The 17,108-nt window shown below is 34.8% G+C and overlaps 1 protein-coding gene across 4 annotated transcripts in view; it reads left to right on the top strand.

Moving 5' to 3' along the window:
- Nucleotides 1-17,108, top strand: part of TNKS (tankyrase) — a 196,608-nt gene that overhangs the window by 133,405 nt on the left and 46,095 nt on the right. For 2 of the 4 annotated variants that reach the window (XM_074383914.1, XM_003944055.4), the window contains exons 12-14: nucleotides 6,776-6,947; nucleotides 12,209-12,288; nucleotides 16,803-16,948. In XM_074383914.1, coding sequence (XP_074240015.1) covers nucleotides 6,776-6,947; nucleotides 12,209-12,288; nucleotides 16,803-16,948 — 398 coding nt within the window. Of the gene's footprint in view, nucleotides 1-6,775; nucleotides 6,948-12,208; nucleotides 12,289-16,802; nucleotides 17,012-17,108 lie in introns of all 4 variants that reach the window. The other 2 variants (XM_074383913.1, XM_074383912.1) reach the window with 1 other exon arrangement.

Below are 17,108 nucleotides of genomic sequence, written 5' to 3'. Positions count from 1 at the left end.
CATTTTAGTTCTTCAGTGGGGCATGAATAATTGTGAACAACCCTGTCAGTGATGTAGAATAACTTCTAGACTTGTGTATTCACCCTAGTCTTTCCACAATAGTTCAATTACATTGATAACTCTTGCTAGTAGGCCCTTAAAAAGAGGAAAGTCATATTTAATCAGAGTTATGAGCCCATAGATATCAATTGCTATCAGTAGATATCAAATACCACAGCAACTCCTATTTACTTTTCCCCCCACTCCAAGGCAAGGTGCTGTTCCTCATGGTTGGTGTAAAAAATCTGTGTAAAAAAACTCCCTGTAAGAAACTCACCTTAGCTATTGTTGGGCTTCCATTTTTGCTTGCATGGTATTTCTTTCTGAGGAACTCATGGTTTCTGTATAATTTTCAGGCAACTCAGGATTTCCATTTGATTCTAGAAGTACCTTCTGAACAAGCAGCCCCAGTTTTTAATTAGTATTCAGCTCTCTTCCACTGATTCTACCACCATGCTGCCTTCCCCTAGAAGAATTTGGAAGGAAAACCTAATTACCATTAAGTAATTTGGCTTACTTTGAGAGAACTTAGTAATAATTTTATAGTCAAAACATTCTTTTGCCAAAGCTTGGTAATACATACAAACTTCAGATTTGTTGTTAATGTTAAACTGAATGTACGGCATATATAAACTGGACAGGCATGCTTCTGAGTTTAGAATCCTCTGTTTTCTAGTTTTGTGACCTTGGACTAAATTTCCCTGAGCCTCAATTGATTCATCAGAGATACGCAAAGCAACCTCCCTACAGGTGTTTTTTTTTTTTTTTTTTTTTTTTTTTTTAATCAAATGAGCATATGTATAAAAATATGTAGTGGGGCTCACCACACAGATAATGTTTTGGTTATTTGTGAGTATGAGCATTTTTTTCATATTTGTCTTTTTAAACATGTATGTACTGTGTATTTCCTTTTAGTTATCTAAATTTTATAAGACACATATCTAATCCCTTTGTAAGTGGGTTTGATCCACTAACTCAGTAAATATTGGCATGCATACAAAATAATCAAGACTGTACTATATACTGTGGGAAATACCGGTTTGAAAGTTAATACAGTTACCAAACTTGACTGAAGTCCCGAATCAGTTTAGCAGCATTAGTAATGAAGACGGAAGAGAAGGATAAAAGCCACTTATGAAGAAATAATTGTATTAGGTGGAAATGAATTTAGTGTTAGAGTGGACTTAGAAAATGGTGGCACAATTAATGGAAGTAAGAAAGCTACAGAGAAACACTGGTTTCCTATGCCCTTGTAATGATTTTCTACTTGAAGTTGGTATTATGGAAAGACATTTAATAAAACCAGTAGTTGGAAAGGCAGCACTAGAGTATAAAAGAGTTTAAGATTAGAAAGATCTACTGAGGATTGACCTAGTGATTCTACGTTTGGGGGGTGAGTACGGTCCTCGTAGATAAAGAAGAGAGTTAAGGAAAGATCGTTTGAGGATTGCCCATGTATATAGAGCAGTAGAGGGAAGAAAACGCTGAAAGTTCTATCATTGTCCACAGGGTACAGGGGAATATGAAGAAGGAGCAGTTGACCAGTGCCACAGAGAGAAATCAAGGCAGACTGGGGCATTTACTTAAATAGTTTTTATATGAGAGCTTTGGTAGCTTTTGAAGGAGAAATTCTGGAGAGATAGAAGTAGAGATGTATATCAGTTAGGGTCTTGGCAATAAATGGCATACTTAAAGTGGGTAATTTGGTGAGCATTTAATAAATGAATTATATGCAAACATGAGGGCAAGGTTCAAGGAAAGCAACAAGGAGTGAGGTTGTACTAGCAGCAAAGCGGGAGGTATGATTATCTCTGATCTGAAGGGACAAGGGAAAGGAGAGGTTCTTGGCACTGGATTGGAAGATGGCAGCTATATGGAGAAAGCCACCTGGCACCACCTGTAGCCTTTGATCCAAGGATGTACCTAATCTTACTCTTCATTGTCCTACTGTCCTCTCTCTCTTCCCAGTGCCCCTCCATCTCCTCCCAATGCCCATGACCAAAGTCAACAAAACAGTGAAGACCAAAATAGTCTGTTGATTTGATTCATATAAGTGATTTTCTTAGGATCCAGAGCAAGGTGAAGGATGGCCGTGGATCCAAAAGGGGAAAGGGGCAATATTCAGCAAAAGATTAGAAAATAAATTGCTAGTAACGAGAGTTACAGGAAAATTTGAGTCTTAACCAATTCATTTGAAAAATCCTCATTTACTAGGAATAAACTTTTGTACCTTAAAAAAATCAATAATTTATTATCCCCTGCTTTTTGGGAGTACTATAAAGTCTAAATAGGAAAGACATGAAGATTTTATCCTTTATGCAGCATTTCTTTCCTTATTATGGTTAGTCTGCCCTGGCATTCTGCTTTCTCTCTGATGAATTATCTCATTGTTAAGAAAACTTCTGCCCCAACTGCATATGGTGTTCAAGAAGTTGAATTCTTAAATGCATTTTTTCATGTATAAAGCATAGCTATTTTGTCATTATGTACATCTGTTAAATATGTGAAACATGAAGGAAATTTTTTTGACAGTTCATATGTCTTAAATTGACAGATTTATTTACATTGTGTTTAAGAAGATATTGTGACATAATAATTGACATTTAATAGGTTTATTTCTCACATTTAGAAGTGATCATGAGTCTTGGCTCACTTCGGGGAAATGTGTCAGCTCATTATAAGAGTTTTATTAATGCTTTTCTAGAGGTAGATTGATAAGTAGATTGTTAACCCAAAAGTGTAAAAGGACTTTTTAAAGATACTATAGATCTAAAGTATCTTTTACAGTGCAAATAATATCTGAGGTTTGATCATATCAAAATAAAGTCCAAAGGGGCAAGTGTCCCAGAGACATTTTAGTTCTCAGTAACAAACCAACTCAATCTAGATTAAACACAAATAGAAATCTATTTTATATTAATATAAATGTGTTTCTTACTTCTATGAGAAACCCATGTGGTTATCTCCCAGAAATAATGTATAAGAATTGTAGCTGAGATTCACAAAAGACCAGAACAAGGAATTTAGAAACTGATAGGTACTTTGCCTGCCATTCTCTGTGCCTCTCCCTCGCTGTTTCCCTCTTTCCCTCCTTTTATGTCTCTGTCTCTTCCTGTCTTTCTTTCCTTCTCCCTCTTCAAGGTTGCACGGTTTCTTTTCTCTGCCTGTGTTTGTTCATGTGCTTCATTCTTCTTTCTGCAGACTGCAGTTTTCTATATTATTTCTCTGTTGCCTAAATGTGGTCTTTTACAACCCACATTTTATCTGTCCTTGGCTTAGAAGTATACCACCTGCAGCTGATAGGGTCTTTTCCGTCTCAGGGATGAAGAAGAGAATTATGAATAAGACTCACTTGTGGAGTATGGGCATTCATTGGATTGGCACCCTCTAGTCTAATCAGCTTTGCTCAGTTTGTTATTTCTTAAGGCATGTGAGCAAGATTAGATTAGTACTGCTTTAAACAAGCAAAGATAATCTATGGTATTATAACATACATATCTCTTCAAGGAATTTGATTGTTTCTTTTAAATTTCCATACTAATGTTTACAGACAGTACACTCAAGTTTGGCTAGTAAATGGAAATCTAGTTCCATACTCTGTAATGAGTTCACAACACATTAAAGGATTAAAAAACATTTCAAGTAAAATAGTGCTTACTATGTCAGTATTCTATTTAACAAATAAAATTGTGTTTATTTGTCTCTTTCATTCCTCATAGGAAGTGCTTTAACTATGCATACCACCAAGGATAATGATGAATACTTGTAAAACACCTGTAAAAACTTTAGAATCAATTTAAATTATGCTTTTCTTGCAGATAAAGCAAATTGATTCTTTTCAGTATTAAGCAATTCTATAAACACTGGCATTTACCTTTCTTTCTCAATTTCCAGTGAAAGAGGAATGCATTTTTGTTAGAGAATATTTTAGTAGTTCCTCATGTTTGTTCAATATACAGAACAGTATGTCAAAAGTAGTATTTTTTATCACCAGAATTCATTAAGTTTTTGCTCTTATGAGTCATTCATTTACCAACCATTTTCAAATATCTACTTATACAAGGCATGGTACTTACTGCAAGGAGGATATATAAAGTTTGAATTTGATCAGGATCCTTCTCTTAAGGAACTTAAAATCTAATAATTGTCTACAGTCTACTTGACTACTCTATGAATCAGAAAATGGTATATATAATAAAAGAAGTATAGGTTGATTTATATTCAGAGGAGTAAACAGTTATTTCTATTGGTAGTGGCAACCTGGAGGAGAGATTAGAGAAATTTCATGAAGAAAATAGAATTTCAGCTAGGAATGTTCAGGAATTAGTTATATAGATATACATAGGCAAAATATAAATAATACATTTTCAGTAAGGACCGAAAATCAGGAAAGTAATGGGGTTTGCTTATTAAACAGTCAGAAGTTATGATTAGTTAGTCCAAAGGGCACAGAAAATGGAAATAATGAAAAGCAAGATCTTGGTAGTCTCAGTTGGAGAGTTTAGACTTTGTTTTCATAATACTTGGAGAGCCTGTCATTTGTTTTTCTATCATAGATGTGTTAATGCCTGTTAATTTTTTTTATTATTCACTTTCAATGTGTCATGGTTTGAGAGAAAAATGCAATATCACTCTAGCCAAAGAATACAGACTGTTTTCAACTCTCAGCTTACTTGAAATGAGTTTTGAGGTTGAGACATACACATGTTCACAGCTAAAGATGTAAGTGCAGAAGTCACAGAATAGTTTGTGAATAATTACCAAATGAGTGCTACAGACAAGGACAGCTTTAAGTTTAGAGGTGGCCTCAGGATTAGCTGTTTAAGACTAGGCTGTTCACACTGAGTAGAATATTGAAGGATTCCCCTCAGCCGTTTCCTTGTGGTCTGCTTGCTGGTTGCCAGAACTATTTTGACATTTTTTGAATCATAATTTTATGTCCTACACATTTCAAGCCAGATGTAATTGTTTTGTATAGTTTTACCCAGTTATTCATCTTCTGGAAAGTCATTTTGCTACTCAGAAATAAAAATACATACACTAAGGTTGCAACCTCTAGATACAAGAAAAAGTGGGAATATGTTTTGTCTCCAAAACTGCCAGACATCTGTTATCCTGACTCCTGAATGGATAGGTCAAGCCAGTCTTAACCATTTAATTACCACAGTTGAGGTGTAGCATTACATGTAGCAGTTTCCTTATTTGAGAAGTTTTTGTAACTTGGTGAAAATAATCACTTTGGTGCTGAATGTTAAGTGTTTTTGGTGGCATCAAATCAAGTTTCCACGCTTTAACAAGCTGGATTGGGATTTCCCATTACTATAATGGAATAAGTTAGTGTGTTTCTTACCCAGTTTCAGAAAAATGTTAATGATTAGAATGTCCGCAGTTTTAGGTTTTTCTTCTGTGCTGCAGAAGTAACAAAGAAATCAAAACTCAAGTTAGTTTGGCAGCTTGTGTTTTCCATTGATAAATGCTAATGGCTTTGCTTTGTGGTGTTGTATATCAGTAGTCTTTTTTTTTTTTTTGGCAAATGTGATAGAGTTAAATATGTTAGTATTTCATGGGATTTTTGTGAAAGACCATCAACAATTTATATGAACCCTTCTTTGAGTAAGTACAACAGCCTTACTGATAATGATTAAAGACTAGTGACAGGGAGACTACTTGTCTTACATCCTTTCTTTTCTTAATCTTATATTTAATGGGTGTACACAAATGTTTTAAATAATCAACCAACATATTATTGAGAATTTATTATGTGTCTTTAGCAGAAGCTTTCTAGAAGACCCAGAAAGTCTGTCTGTAACATGGACTCATATTCTCAATAACCTTAGTTTAACTCAATAAACAAAAACTACCCCAGTATTATATTTTATAAGACAGTTCAGTGCTGCATTAACATAGATGTTCACAAAGGAGTAATCAAAGTCTTCAAGAAATCAAGGAAGATTTCTTGGAGATGGGGAGACTTATACTGGATCTCAGAATCCAGAAAGGCAGAAAGAAGAGTTTCTCTGAAAAGGGCAGGAAGTATAATGAGCATGGACTTTGTTCTGACTGGAGTAGAGGGTGCTGATTGGGATACGTTGGAAGATAAGATCAGTCATGTTTGACCAAATTATGAACGTAATCCCAGTGTTTACCCTTGTCTTAAAGAGTCTCACAACTAGCTAAATTATTCTTCCTATGTATAACTCTTCAAAGATTTAAAAAGGAACATTTAAATCCTCAAATTATTTTTTTGGTTAAATGTGCTTGTAATTCAATTAAGATATTATAGTTAGCTATATTACCTATAATCAGAAAAAATACATAATCAAGTACTTTGATAATCTTTTGTTTACATATTTTTTTGTCTTTATATTCTGGGGAAAAGTTTGGTAAAATCCATTCATTCAGGAGAATTTGGTGAGCATTTTTATGCTCACCAGCAACCAGAGTTGCTGCCTCCATAGACCTTACAGTCTGGTAGTCAAAGGGAGAGGCAGGAAATGGGAAATGGTCATTCAAGGAAGAGAGGGTATGTTGTAATTTTCAGTAAGGTGATCAGAGAAGGGTACCTAAAAAGAAGATAGTTTGTCAGAATCAGTGAGCAAAAGTTAGTAATGAGTATCTGTGAGATTTTTTTATAAACTTTGAAAGTTGATTTTTTTCACAAGTATGTACTTGCTAAGGTATAAAAGGAAACTAAACTACTTGCTCAATTCAATGTTTCCATCTAATGATTTTTCAGATGAATGCACTGGACACCCTTGGTCAGACTGCTTTGCATAGAGCTGCCCTAGCAGGCCACCTGCAGACCTGCCGCCTCCTGCTGAGTTACGGCTCTGACCCCTCCATCATCTCCTTACAAGGCTTCACAGCAGCACAGATGGGCAATGAAGCAGTGCAGCAGATTCTGAGTGGTGAGTTAAAATACACTAACAGGTCATTTTATGTTTTCCATTACATTCCTGCTGAAATATAGACAAATTTTGCAGGGTTTACTTTGCCTAAAGTTTTTCTCATGTCTTCTTGCTTCCAATGTAGACTGTGGCCTTCCCTATCTCCCTTTTTTGGTAAGGTAAGGTAGGTGTCATGGGACGGAAGCAAATACAGTTTTTATTTTTAAATTGAAAAACTGACTCATGAGGGTTCTGATCAAAGGTGACTTAAAACTCATATGAACAGTGTGGAATTATGGTAGCTCTAAAATACATCAAATAGAGACAATTATAAATCATTCATATGGTAATGACATTTAATTAATTGTTCTTACGTGTGTAATGTTCTGACATTTTAAAATTCTTGATTGCACTATTATAAAATTATCTTGTCTCTTTCTAGCTTAAATATAATTATAAAATCTTGCAAATTTTGCAGTGTCTGCCTGGTATAGGGTTAGATATTTTAAAAATGAACTAGTAAGAAAATAGATACTGGCTTGCTAAGTCACAAAACTAGAGGAAGTAACACAGTCTACCTGTGACAAAATGATGAACTAGAATTAAAAGAAATTTAGTATAAATGACCTCTTTCCTAATTTTTAAATTTTGTCTGTGGTTTATATCTGCTGTGGAATGAAAGGACAAACCAGAAGTAAAATGTAGAAGCCTTCCTGCCTATAGTCTGGTAGTTCTTAACTCTATCAGGTACAGTGCCCCGCTTTTTCTAAAGAATGGTTTATGACATCCTTTTTAATATTCAGAAGTGAAATTCATAGATGTTATGACCTAACTGTATAGATACCTTCCCAAAAATCTATATAAAATACCCTTACTATGATATAAAGGAAAAATGGCAGTAAGTTACAATAAAATAATTTCCAATTTATGTAAACAGATGGAACATGACTACATTAGAAAACAAAACATGACTCCACAAGTTTCTAAAGGGACCCCAAAAAGTACAGCCCAGTCAAGAATCACTGCTACAACAGGGACCCTTCCAGAGCTTGCAGAGATTATGATGTGTGTGTGTTATTATAGGTAGATCAGAGCTAAATAGCATAATAAAACTAATTGTGCAACATTGTGAGAACTATTGATGAAGCTTTATTTTCCTCATGCTAGGTCGTTCATAGATGGTGATCATTCTACTTCAATCTTAATGGTGATCTTTTAGACTATGAAGGAAAACCTATCTTGGGTGTCTTCACTATCAAAATAAGTAAGATCCAGCTGAACAAATGAAATTTCCTATTATAGATTTCAAGCTTGAACTCAAAAAAAAAAAAAAAGCTGTTTCTACAGAGTGACAGAACATTTCCTTAAAGAAGATACTGCTCCTTGCCTAAGAAATATTTATTCCCTCTCAGTAAATTCTAATAATTTCTAAAAGTTGTGGTTTTTGTTAAAAATTCCTTAATTTTCTCATTTTACTAAGAGTCATTTAGTACTGAATTTTAAGTTAGTTTCTGTAAGTTTTAACCATAAATCAGTCAAACACATAGCTTTGCATCAGCATTTCTGATAATATGTGCATAGGTTTTAGAGATAATTAACAGCATGGAGAAGAAACTATTGAATAAATCAAGCAGATTAGATCCATGTAATGCATTTTAAATGTCTTCTAACTGAATGCAGTTAGAATATAAGAGTTCTGGCAAAAGGTAAAATTGAGTAATGAATACAAATGAAATTTTTTCTCCAATTATTTTGATAAATCTGCTTTAAAAGTTGATTTTTGAAATAAGACATTATATAGGAAATTAAATGCTTAATTTAGAACATGTGGAACTTTTTAGTTTAATTCTTTATTGATCTGGAAGGCTAATACAAATAAAAAATATGTATAGGAAAGTTTTGCCTTCCAAAGGTTTTTTGTTTTTTTTTTGTTTTGTTTTTGTAATGGGAATTGTTTCTGATTTGAAATAGGAAATAAGTTTTTAAACTAATAGTTTTGCCAGGAATTTGTATCTCTTTGTAGACTATGGACCAAACACTAACTGAACTTTTAAATTATCATTATTTATCTAATATCGGGTTATATCTATCACGACTTCTGAAAAAAATGTATTAATATCAGTCAACTAACATGTATAGTAATTTGTTTTGTTCTGGATAACATTTTATAAGATTCATTTAAATACATTTGTTAATACCGGGTTTGAGATCTACTTTAGAAACTTGTACTTTTAACTCCCAAGTCTATAGTGGCCAGAAGTTTATATTAATAAAGTTTTCATTGTAAACAGGTGACAATATTTATGTCAAAACTAATATTAATGTAAAGAAAACAAAATAAGCAGCTTTTTATGAATTAGCATTTTAAAACATTGTTTCAGAAGATTTGACTTCTTTCTCTAGGCTCTCTCTTTCTTTCCAATATGATAGCCGCTAGCTACATCGGGCTACATTTAAACTAATTAAAATTAAATAAAATGGAAAATCCTTCCATTAGTTATACAAGCCACATTTCAGGTATTGAATAGTGATACATGGCCAGTGGCTACCATAGTAGCACAGATAACACTGTTTCTAGCACCACAGACAGTTCTTTTGGTTGCTTTTAAGTTAGATCCTGATCTGAATTCTTAATGATTGTATAACCCATTATGGAATAAGCATTACTTTCATCTAAACATTTATACAGGTAAAGATTAGACTTATGATAGCTAAATTAAACATTGAACACCCCCGTCCCCAATTTACAGTGGCACATTGAAACAGGCCACTAAGACCTGTTACCAGTCCAATAGTGTAATACTCACCAAACTACCAATCTGTAAGAGATGTTTTTAAAAATAGGCTGCCTTCTAGCCTTTCCAACTTTTTAAAAACTCTAATAAGCTAGAATAAGATTGGATACCAAAGAAGAAGCCCATCTTTAATCTTTGATTCTAGGTGACTTTATTTTCATGTTTTACTTACTGAGCATGGTGGTTCACGCCCATAATCCCAGCACTTCAGGAGGCTAAGGTGGGAAGATTGCTTGAGCCCAGGAGTTTAAGACCACCCTGGGCAACATGACGAAACTGTGTCTATACAAAAGTTTTTAAAAATTAGCTAGGTGTGGTGGTGCATCAACTGTGGTCCCAACTATTCAGGAGGCTAAGACAAGAGGATCACCTGAGCCTAGGTGTTCGAGACCAACCAGGGCAACATAGTGAGACCCCTGTCTCTACAGAAAAAGAAATAAATTAAATAAATAAATTTCATTTTTATAAAGAATATTACTAATATAGTATTTTTACATATCAGCTACTCTTCTGCCCATGTTCCTTTTTTAATTTCATTTTTTATATCCCTTTTAATTGCGCATCACTTTGTACAAAGTTCCTGGGCTGTATAGAAGTCATTTCAGCTACTATATTATTCATACAATTTCTAAAAACAAGTCTATACTAGGCGTGTTCAAGATTTATAATAGGTGCAGGTCTCTACAATCTATATAGTAATTAACCAGTTTTTAAATATCTTCACTTTCTCCTCTGTAACCAGGACTAAGAGTTCCTTTCTTGGGCGAAGGATATGAACAGACATTTTACAAAAGAAGACATACAGGAGGCCAACAAACATATGAAAAAATGCTCATCATCACTGGTCATTAGAGAAATGCAAATCAAAACTACATTGAGATACCATCTCATACCACTTAGAATGGCGATCATTTAAAAATCTGGAGACAACAGATGCTGGAGAGGGTGTGGAGAAATAGGAACACTTTTACACTGTTGGTGGGAGTGTAAATTAGTTCAACCATTGTGGAATACAGTGTGGCGATTCCTCAATGACCTAAAAATAGAAATCCCATTTGACCCAGCAATCCCATTACTGGGTATATATCCAAAGGATTATAAATCATTCTACTATAAGGACACATGCACATGAATGTTCATTGCAGCACTGTTTACAATAGCAAAGACCTAGAACCAACCCAAATGCCCATCAATGATAGACTGGACAGGGAAAATGTGTTACATATACACCATGGAATATTACGCAGCCATCAAAAACGATGAGTTCGTGTCCTTTGTAGGGACATGGATGAACCTGGAAACCATCATTCTCAGCAAACTGACACAAGAGTAGAAAATCAAACACCGCCTGTTCTCACTCATAGGCGAGTGTTGAACAATGAGAACACATGGACATGGGGAGGGGAGCACTACACACTAGGGTCTGTTGGGGGGAAATGGGGGAGGAATGGGGTGGTGAGGTGGGGAGAGATAGCATGGGGAGAAATGACAGATATAGGTGAGGGGAAGGAAGGCAGCAAATCACACTGCCATGTGTGTACCTATGCAACAATCTTGCATGTTCTTCACATGTACCCCAAAACCTAAAATGCAATACAAAATAAAATAAAAAGAGTTCCTTTCTCATAGTTTCAGAAGTGTTCTTATATTTGCCTAAGACGTTTTGCTTGATTGGAAAATTATACTCTTTAGTAGATAGTCTATATCAAGATACATGTTCCAATTTCAAATAGTTCTTAGATTTTAAAAATTTAGCCATATTAAATGTATCTGTAAAGTGTTATCATGTAAAAATACTGTTACAACTCTACATAAACTATCATCCCTTTATTTTGTTGAAACAATAAACTAAAAATATTACTTGTAGATATTAAAAGGATATTTCAGTAAATTTTGTCAGTTGCAGAATCACTGTCATAGAGACATACAGAGAGCATCTCACTCATAAATGTGATAGTGTATGTGCTCACTTATAATGGAGACTAATGAGACATGAAAGAGCAGAATAAAAGTAGCCAAAAAAAGGGCTAAGATTTGACAGACACATCGACTCCAATGCAAGATGGAAATCAATCCAGCAAATGCTTTCTGAATGTTCTCTGTGTCTTGCCTTAGCCTGCTGACTACCCAAGTAGCTGGGACTACGGGAATGCACTACTGCACCCAACTTTGCCTTTATTTATTTTTAAAGAAAAATTAATAGCAAATTTGCTATTAATAGACATAGTACTTTTTACGATATACTGTCAACTTTGTCACCTCTTCTTGAGCAAACATTGTTTTTGAATGCTGAAAGTTGTGTAGCTTCCCTAGATTTATATAACAAATCTATGGCAAAGTTTTGCTACAACACTTAATAAAACCAAACTAAATAATTTTCCGTCCTTAACTACTTTGCAATCCCTCAAGAACGATTTTTGTTTCTAAAATGAACGCAGTTGGAAAATACGAGTTCGGGTATATATATGAGTTCTTTCTTTTATGCAGAGAGTACACCTATACGTACTTCTGATGTTGACTATCGACTCTTAGAGGCATCTAAAGCTGGAGACTTGGAAACTGTGAAGGTAAGTCAGTGCCCTTAGTATCTGGGATGGCATTTTTGAACTTTGCTAACAATTCATTTTTAAGCTTCTAAATATATCTCCTCAAATACTAACAGTAGAAAGGTTGAGCAGAGTCATGGGCAGTAAAAATACGTACTGCTACTAAGTAATTCCCATTCTGTGCCTTGTATTTATTAAACTGTTTATATATAGATAGGTAGATATTTATGTATCTATGTGTATGTATGTGTGTACATATACATATATATACACACATTTTAGTAATTTTTTTCAGCTTACATGAAAGTTCTTTTATGTTCACTTATATTAATTAAAATGTTACTATTTTTGGCCTCATTCACAAAATATGTAAACTAGATAAAGCCCAGATGTTAGCAGGATGACATTTGAAACAATATTTATTGATCTTTTCTCAGAGATTCACACGTTAATTCTAGGAAAGCATTTCTGTGATTCCTCATTGTTGGAATTATTCATATTCAGACGATAGATTTTTTTTCTGTGTAGCTCTTCTTGCTTAGAAAATTTTATCAGTCTGTGTTTGTGGTATAGAAACAGTGGTTGTAGTTTTAATTTTTTCAAATGCAGTCATATTCTAATACTGAGTATGCTTTTTTAAAACACGTATTTCCCATCTATAATTATTCACTTAGGGATGAAGTTAGCAAAAGTACTTTTGTTTGGAGGTTAGTCTTTTGGAGTTTGTTTTTTTGGTTGTTGTTGTTGTTTAAGAGACAGGGTCTCATTATATTGCCCAGGCAGGCCTCAAACTCTTCAAGCAATCGTCTTGCCTTAGCCTGCTGACTACCCAAGTAGCTGGGACTACGGGAATGCACTACTGTACCCAACTTTGCCTTTATTTATTTTTAAATAAAAGTTAATAGCAAATTTGCTATTAACAGTCATAGTACTTTTTACAATATACTGTCAACTTTGTCACCTCTTCTTAAGCAAACTGTTTTTGTGATTTTTTTTTTTTTTTTTTTTTTTTTGAGACAGAGTCTTGCTTTGTCGGCAGGCTGGAGTGCAGTGGTGCAATCTCGGCTCACTGCAACCTCTGCCTCCTGGGTTCAAGCGATTCTTCTGCCTGAGCCTCCCGAGGAGCTGGGACCACAGGTGCGTGCCACCATGCCCGGCTAATTTTTGTATTTTTAGTAGAGATGGGGTTTCACCATGTTGGCCAGGATGGTCTCAATCTCTTGACCTCGTGATCTGCCCACCTCGGCCTCCCAAAGTGCTGGGATTACAGGCATGAGCCACCATGCCCAGTCTTTTGTGATTTTTAGCAAAATAAATTTAGCATTCTTGATGATATATACTGGTTGAAAGTGACAGTAAACACATTCTAAACTCTGTTGCCTAGAAATTTTATTTTTGTTTTAGTATGTGAGCACTTATGGGATTACTTCCAACTTATAATAGCATCTAAGTTATTTAAAGAATAGTAGTAAATTTTAGTTGTGATAGCCACTAGAGAGAATTTTTATGTTGTCTTAAATCTAAAACTATGTAATATTTTCTCTTAAAAATACTTACCACTTATGTATTCTAATAAAAGAAAATTCTTAAATATAAAATGATTACACTTCCTTTCAGAACATGATCATCTCATGTACTAGAATTGCTAAATGTGCTTATTATAATTAATACATACTTTATTTTTAACATACACAGTTTTAAATTCCATGTGTTTTGTATATGATAAGCAGATATATACTATAGCTTTTAGGTTTCTTACACAATCCATTCACAGTGAAGGCCAGATTCATTTTGATTAGTAGAATGGAAGTAATAAAAGGAAACAAAGCAGCACAAATTGAGAATTAGGCCTGATAAATTTATTTCCCAAGAGACTTTAGAAAGTATTACAAGTTAGGTATAGAAAAAAAAGCTGTCTGCTGAATAAAGTAGTTGAAATTATGAAAAATAGGTAGGAAGGATGTAAAATTGCTTTGGCATTCGAAAGAAAACTGAAACAGAATAAAGAATTTCTAAGTCTTAAAATCAAATATTTAATAAGCAGGATGGGCTTCTATTTCTGTAGCCTCACAAAATGAGTTGTGTTTCATTCCCTGCCTATTCCTATTTTGCCAGTATTCTCTACCACAGTGATAATAACAGAGTTAATTTAGAATGTAAGAACAAGTGGGGGAAAGCAGCATTAGGAAGAAGCTTCAATCGTATCAGACTCTATAAAGGTGTTTATTACCAATTTTTGCATCTTTTCTTTTTGATTTATATATTAATTTATTTTTACTTAATTTTATTTACCAGTTATGTCATATATATATATATATATATATATATATATATATATAGCCACAGAGTCATTTGTCACGAAAAGATATTTGACCTGGCCAGATGACAATGGCTCTTCAGATTTTAGAAGTTGGTGCTTTTCTGTAGAGTTGATGAGATTGTGAACTCTTCCTTACTGCCCAGACTCCTTCCTGTCATGTGAAAATTACATCCCTTGAAAAGCACTTGTTTTTATCCTACCAGTGTGAAAGCTTCTTGTCTTAGTCTGCTTGTGCTGCTGTAACAAAATACCATAGACTGGGTAGTTTCTAAATAATAGAAATTGATGTCTCATAGTTCTGGAGACTAGTAAGTCCAAGATCCAGGTACTGGTAGGTTTAGTGTCTGGTGGGTACCCTGTCTCTCTGCCTTCAAGGTTATGTCTTGTTGCTGCCTCTTTTGGAAGAGACAAATGCTGTATCCTCACTTGGCAAAGGTGGAAGGGCAAAACGGACCAAATGCTGTGTGAAGCCTCTTTTAGAAAGGCCTTAAGTCCACATTCAGAAGGAAGGAACCCTCATGACCCAGTCACCTCCTTAATACTATTGCACGGGAGATTAAATTTCAACATGAATTTCAGAAGGACACAAACATTCAACCCTTAGCACTCCTACTTATTCTATCAGTAGAAATCGTTCAGGTTCTTAATTTTTACATAATAATAGCTTATTACAGTGGCGGAAGTGGCATCACAATTAGTGAATGCCTGAAAATCCCCAAAGACCCTGCAATCATCCTCCATAAGCTAGAGCATTCTATTGTCTGCTCTGCTTTATTTGCTTTTTCTAATTTTCATTGCCTTTCTTCTGATCACTTCCCTCAAATTGGAGAATTAGGAAAGCGAGCAATGATACATGATGTAGCACAAAGATCAAGAGGTTAAAAAGCAGTAAAGCAGGGTTAGAGTCTTTATTCTACCCCTTATCAACTGTTTGAAAAGGATAAATAATTTAACCCTCATCCTTGGTTTATTTATTTATAAAGTTAATCTATAAATTAACCTCCATCCCTGGTTTCTTATCTGTAAACTTCATAGACAGACAATAATTTCCTCACTGAAAGAATGTGATATTCTTTTTTGTTTTTTTTTTTTGTGTGTGTGTGTGTGTGTGTGTGTTTTTTCTTTTTTTTTTTTTGAGGCAGAGTCTTGCTTTGTTGCCAGGCTAGAGTACAGTGGTGCTATCTCAGCTCACTGCAACCTCTGCCTTCTGGATTCAAGAGATTCTCCTGCCTCAGCCTCACAAGTAGCTGAGACTACAGATGTGCACTACCATGCCCACTAATCTTTGTATTTTTAGTAGAGGCAGAGTTTCACCATGTTGGCCAGGATGGTCTTGATCTCTTGACCTCGTGATCCCCCTACCTTGGCCTCCCAAAGTGCTGGGATTACAGGCATGAGCCACTGCGCCCAGCTGATATCCTTTATAAACTGTAAATTATTATTCAAATATTGTTATTACTCACTCACTACCACCAGTGATACAGTTTTTCATTCCTTACCTGGCATCCTGCTGCTTTGTAAACAAATTGAGCTTACAATTTAGACTGTGCTGAAATTGAAGCATTCAGAGAGAGATAAGGAGACACAGAAGAGATTTAGAGGACATCTCTGAAAGAGATGGAAGTAAAGCCCCAAAACTAGAGTATCATTAAAAAATCAGTTCAGCTTGTAAAGGTAAGCAAACATTGCCCCAAAAATCAAGTAAAGCACTGTTGACTACATGGCTTTGCTATAGTCAGTCAAAAGACCGAGTGAGTGGCCCAGGCAGAAAAATAATTTTTCCAGAGCCTTTTTGCTTGCTTGACTCACGTTAGAGAAGACAAGAGCTCTCTTGTTACATAGTCAACTGAGGTTGGTGTTAGTACAAGGAGATACACCATGACAAGCAGTATAGCATATCTCAGGGAGGACAGACAAAGATGAAACAGCAAGGCATTATTTGCATTGGAAACGCTTGCTTTATTGTGGGTTTTTCTATTTCATTCGGATTTTGGTCAGGAAATGTTGAAAAACATTAATTTGCTCTGTACATAGTAAAAACATAGTCACTGTAAAACATAGTGCTGGTTTCTAAACATCTGTATTGTCTAATCTTTGGAAATAAGTATTTGTTAGAAAATTATAATTTATTCAGATGTTGCACTATTTTGGGCAAAACCTATGAATAAATAGTAATGTTCATTTTGTGTTTGTCTCTGTGTGTGCACCATGAAAGCAACTTTGCAGCCCTCAAAATGTGAATTGTAGAGACTTAGAGGGACGGCATTCCACGCCCTTACACTTCGCGGCAGGTTACAACCGTGTGTCTGTTGTAGAGTACCTGCTCCATCACGGTGCCGATGTCCATGCCAAAGACAAGGGGTACGTGCTACAAGATAGCTGTTTGGGAGTCATTCTCTTCATGCTTAAAAGATTTTTAATTTTGTAAGTCTTAGATTTTTTCCCCTGTTAAAAAAGTAATCTATATAATATTTTGTTTAAAACATAAATTAAAACATAGAAATGGGCCGGGTGTGGTGGC

The sequence above is a fragment of the Saimiri boliviensis genome, chromosome 13, assembly GCF_048565385.1.
Source record: "Saimiri boliviensis isolate mSaiBol1 chromosome 13, mSaiBol1.pri, whole genome shotgun sequence".
NCBI lineage: Eukaryota > Metazoa > Chordata > Mammalia > Primates > Cebidae > Saimiri > Saimiri boliviensis.
The sequence above is the reverse complement of the archived record's forward strand: the minus strand, read 5'-3'. Positions and strand labels throughout refer to the sequence as shown.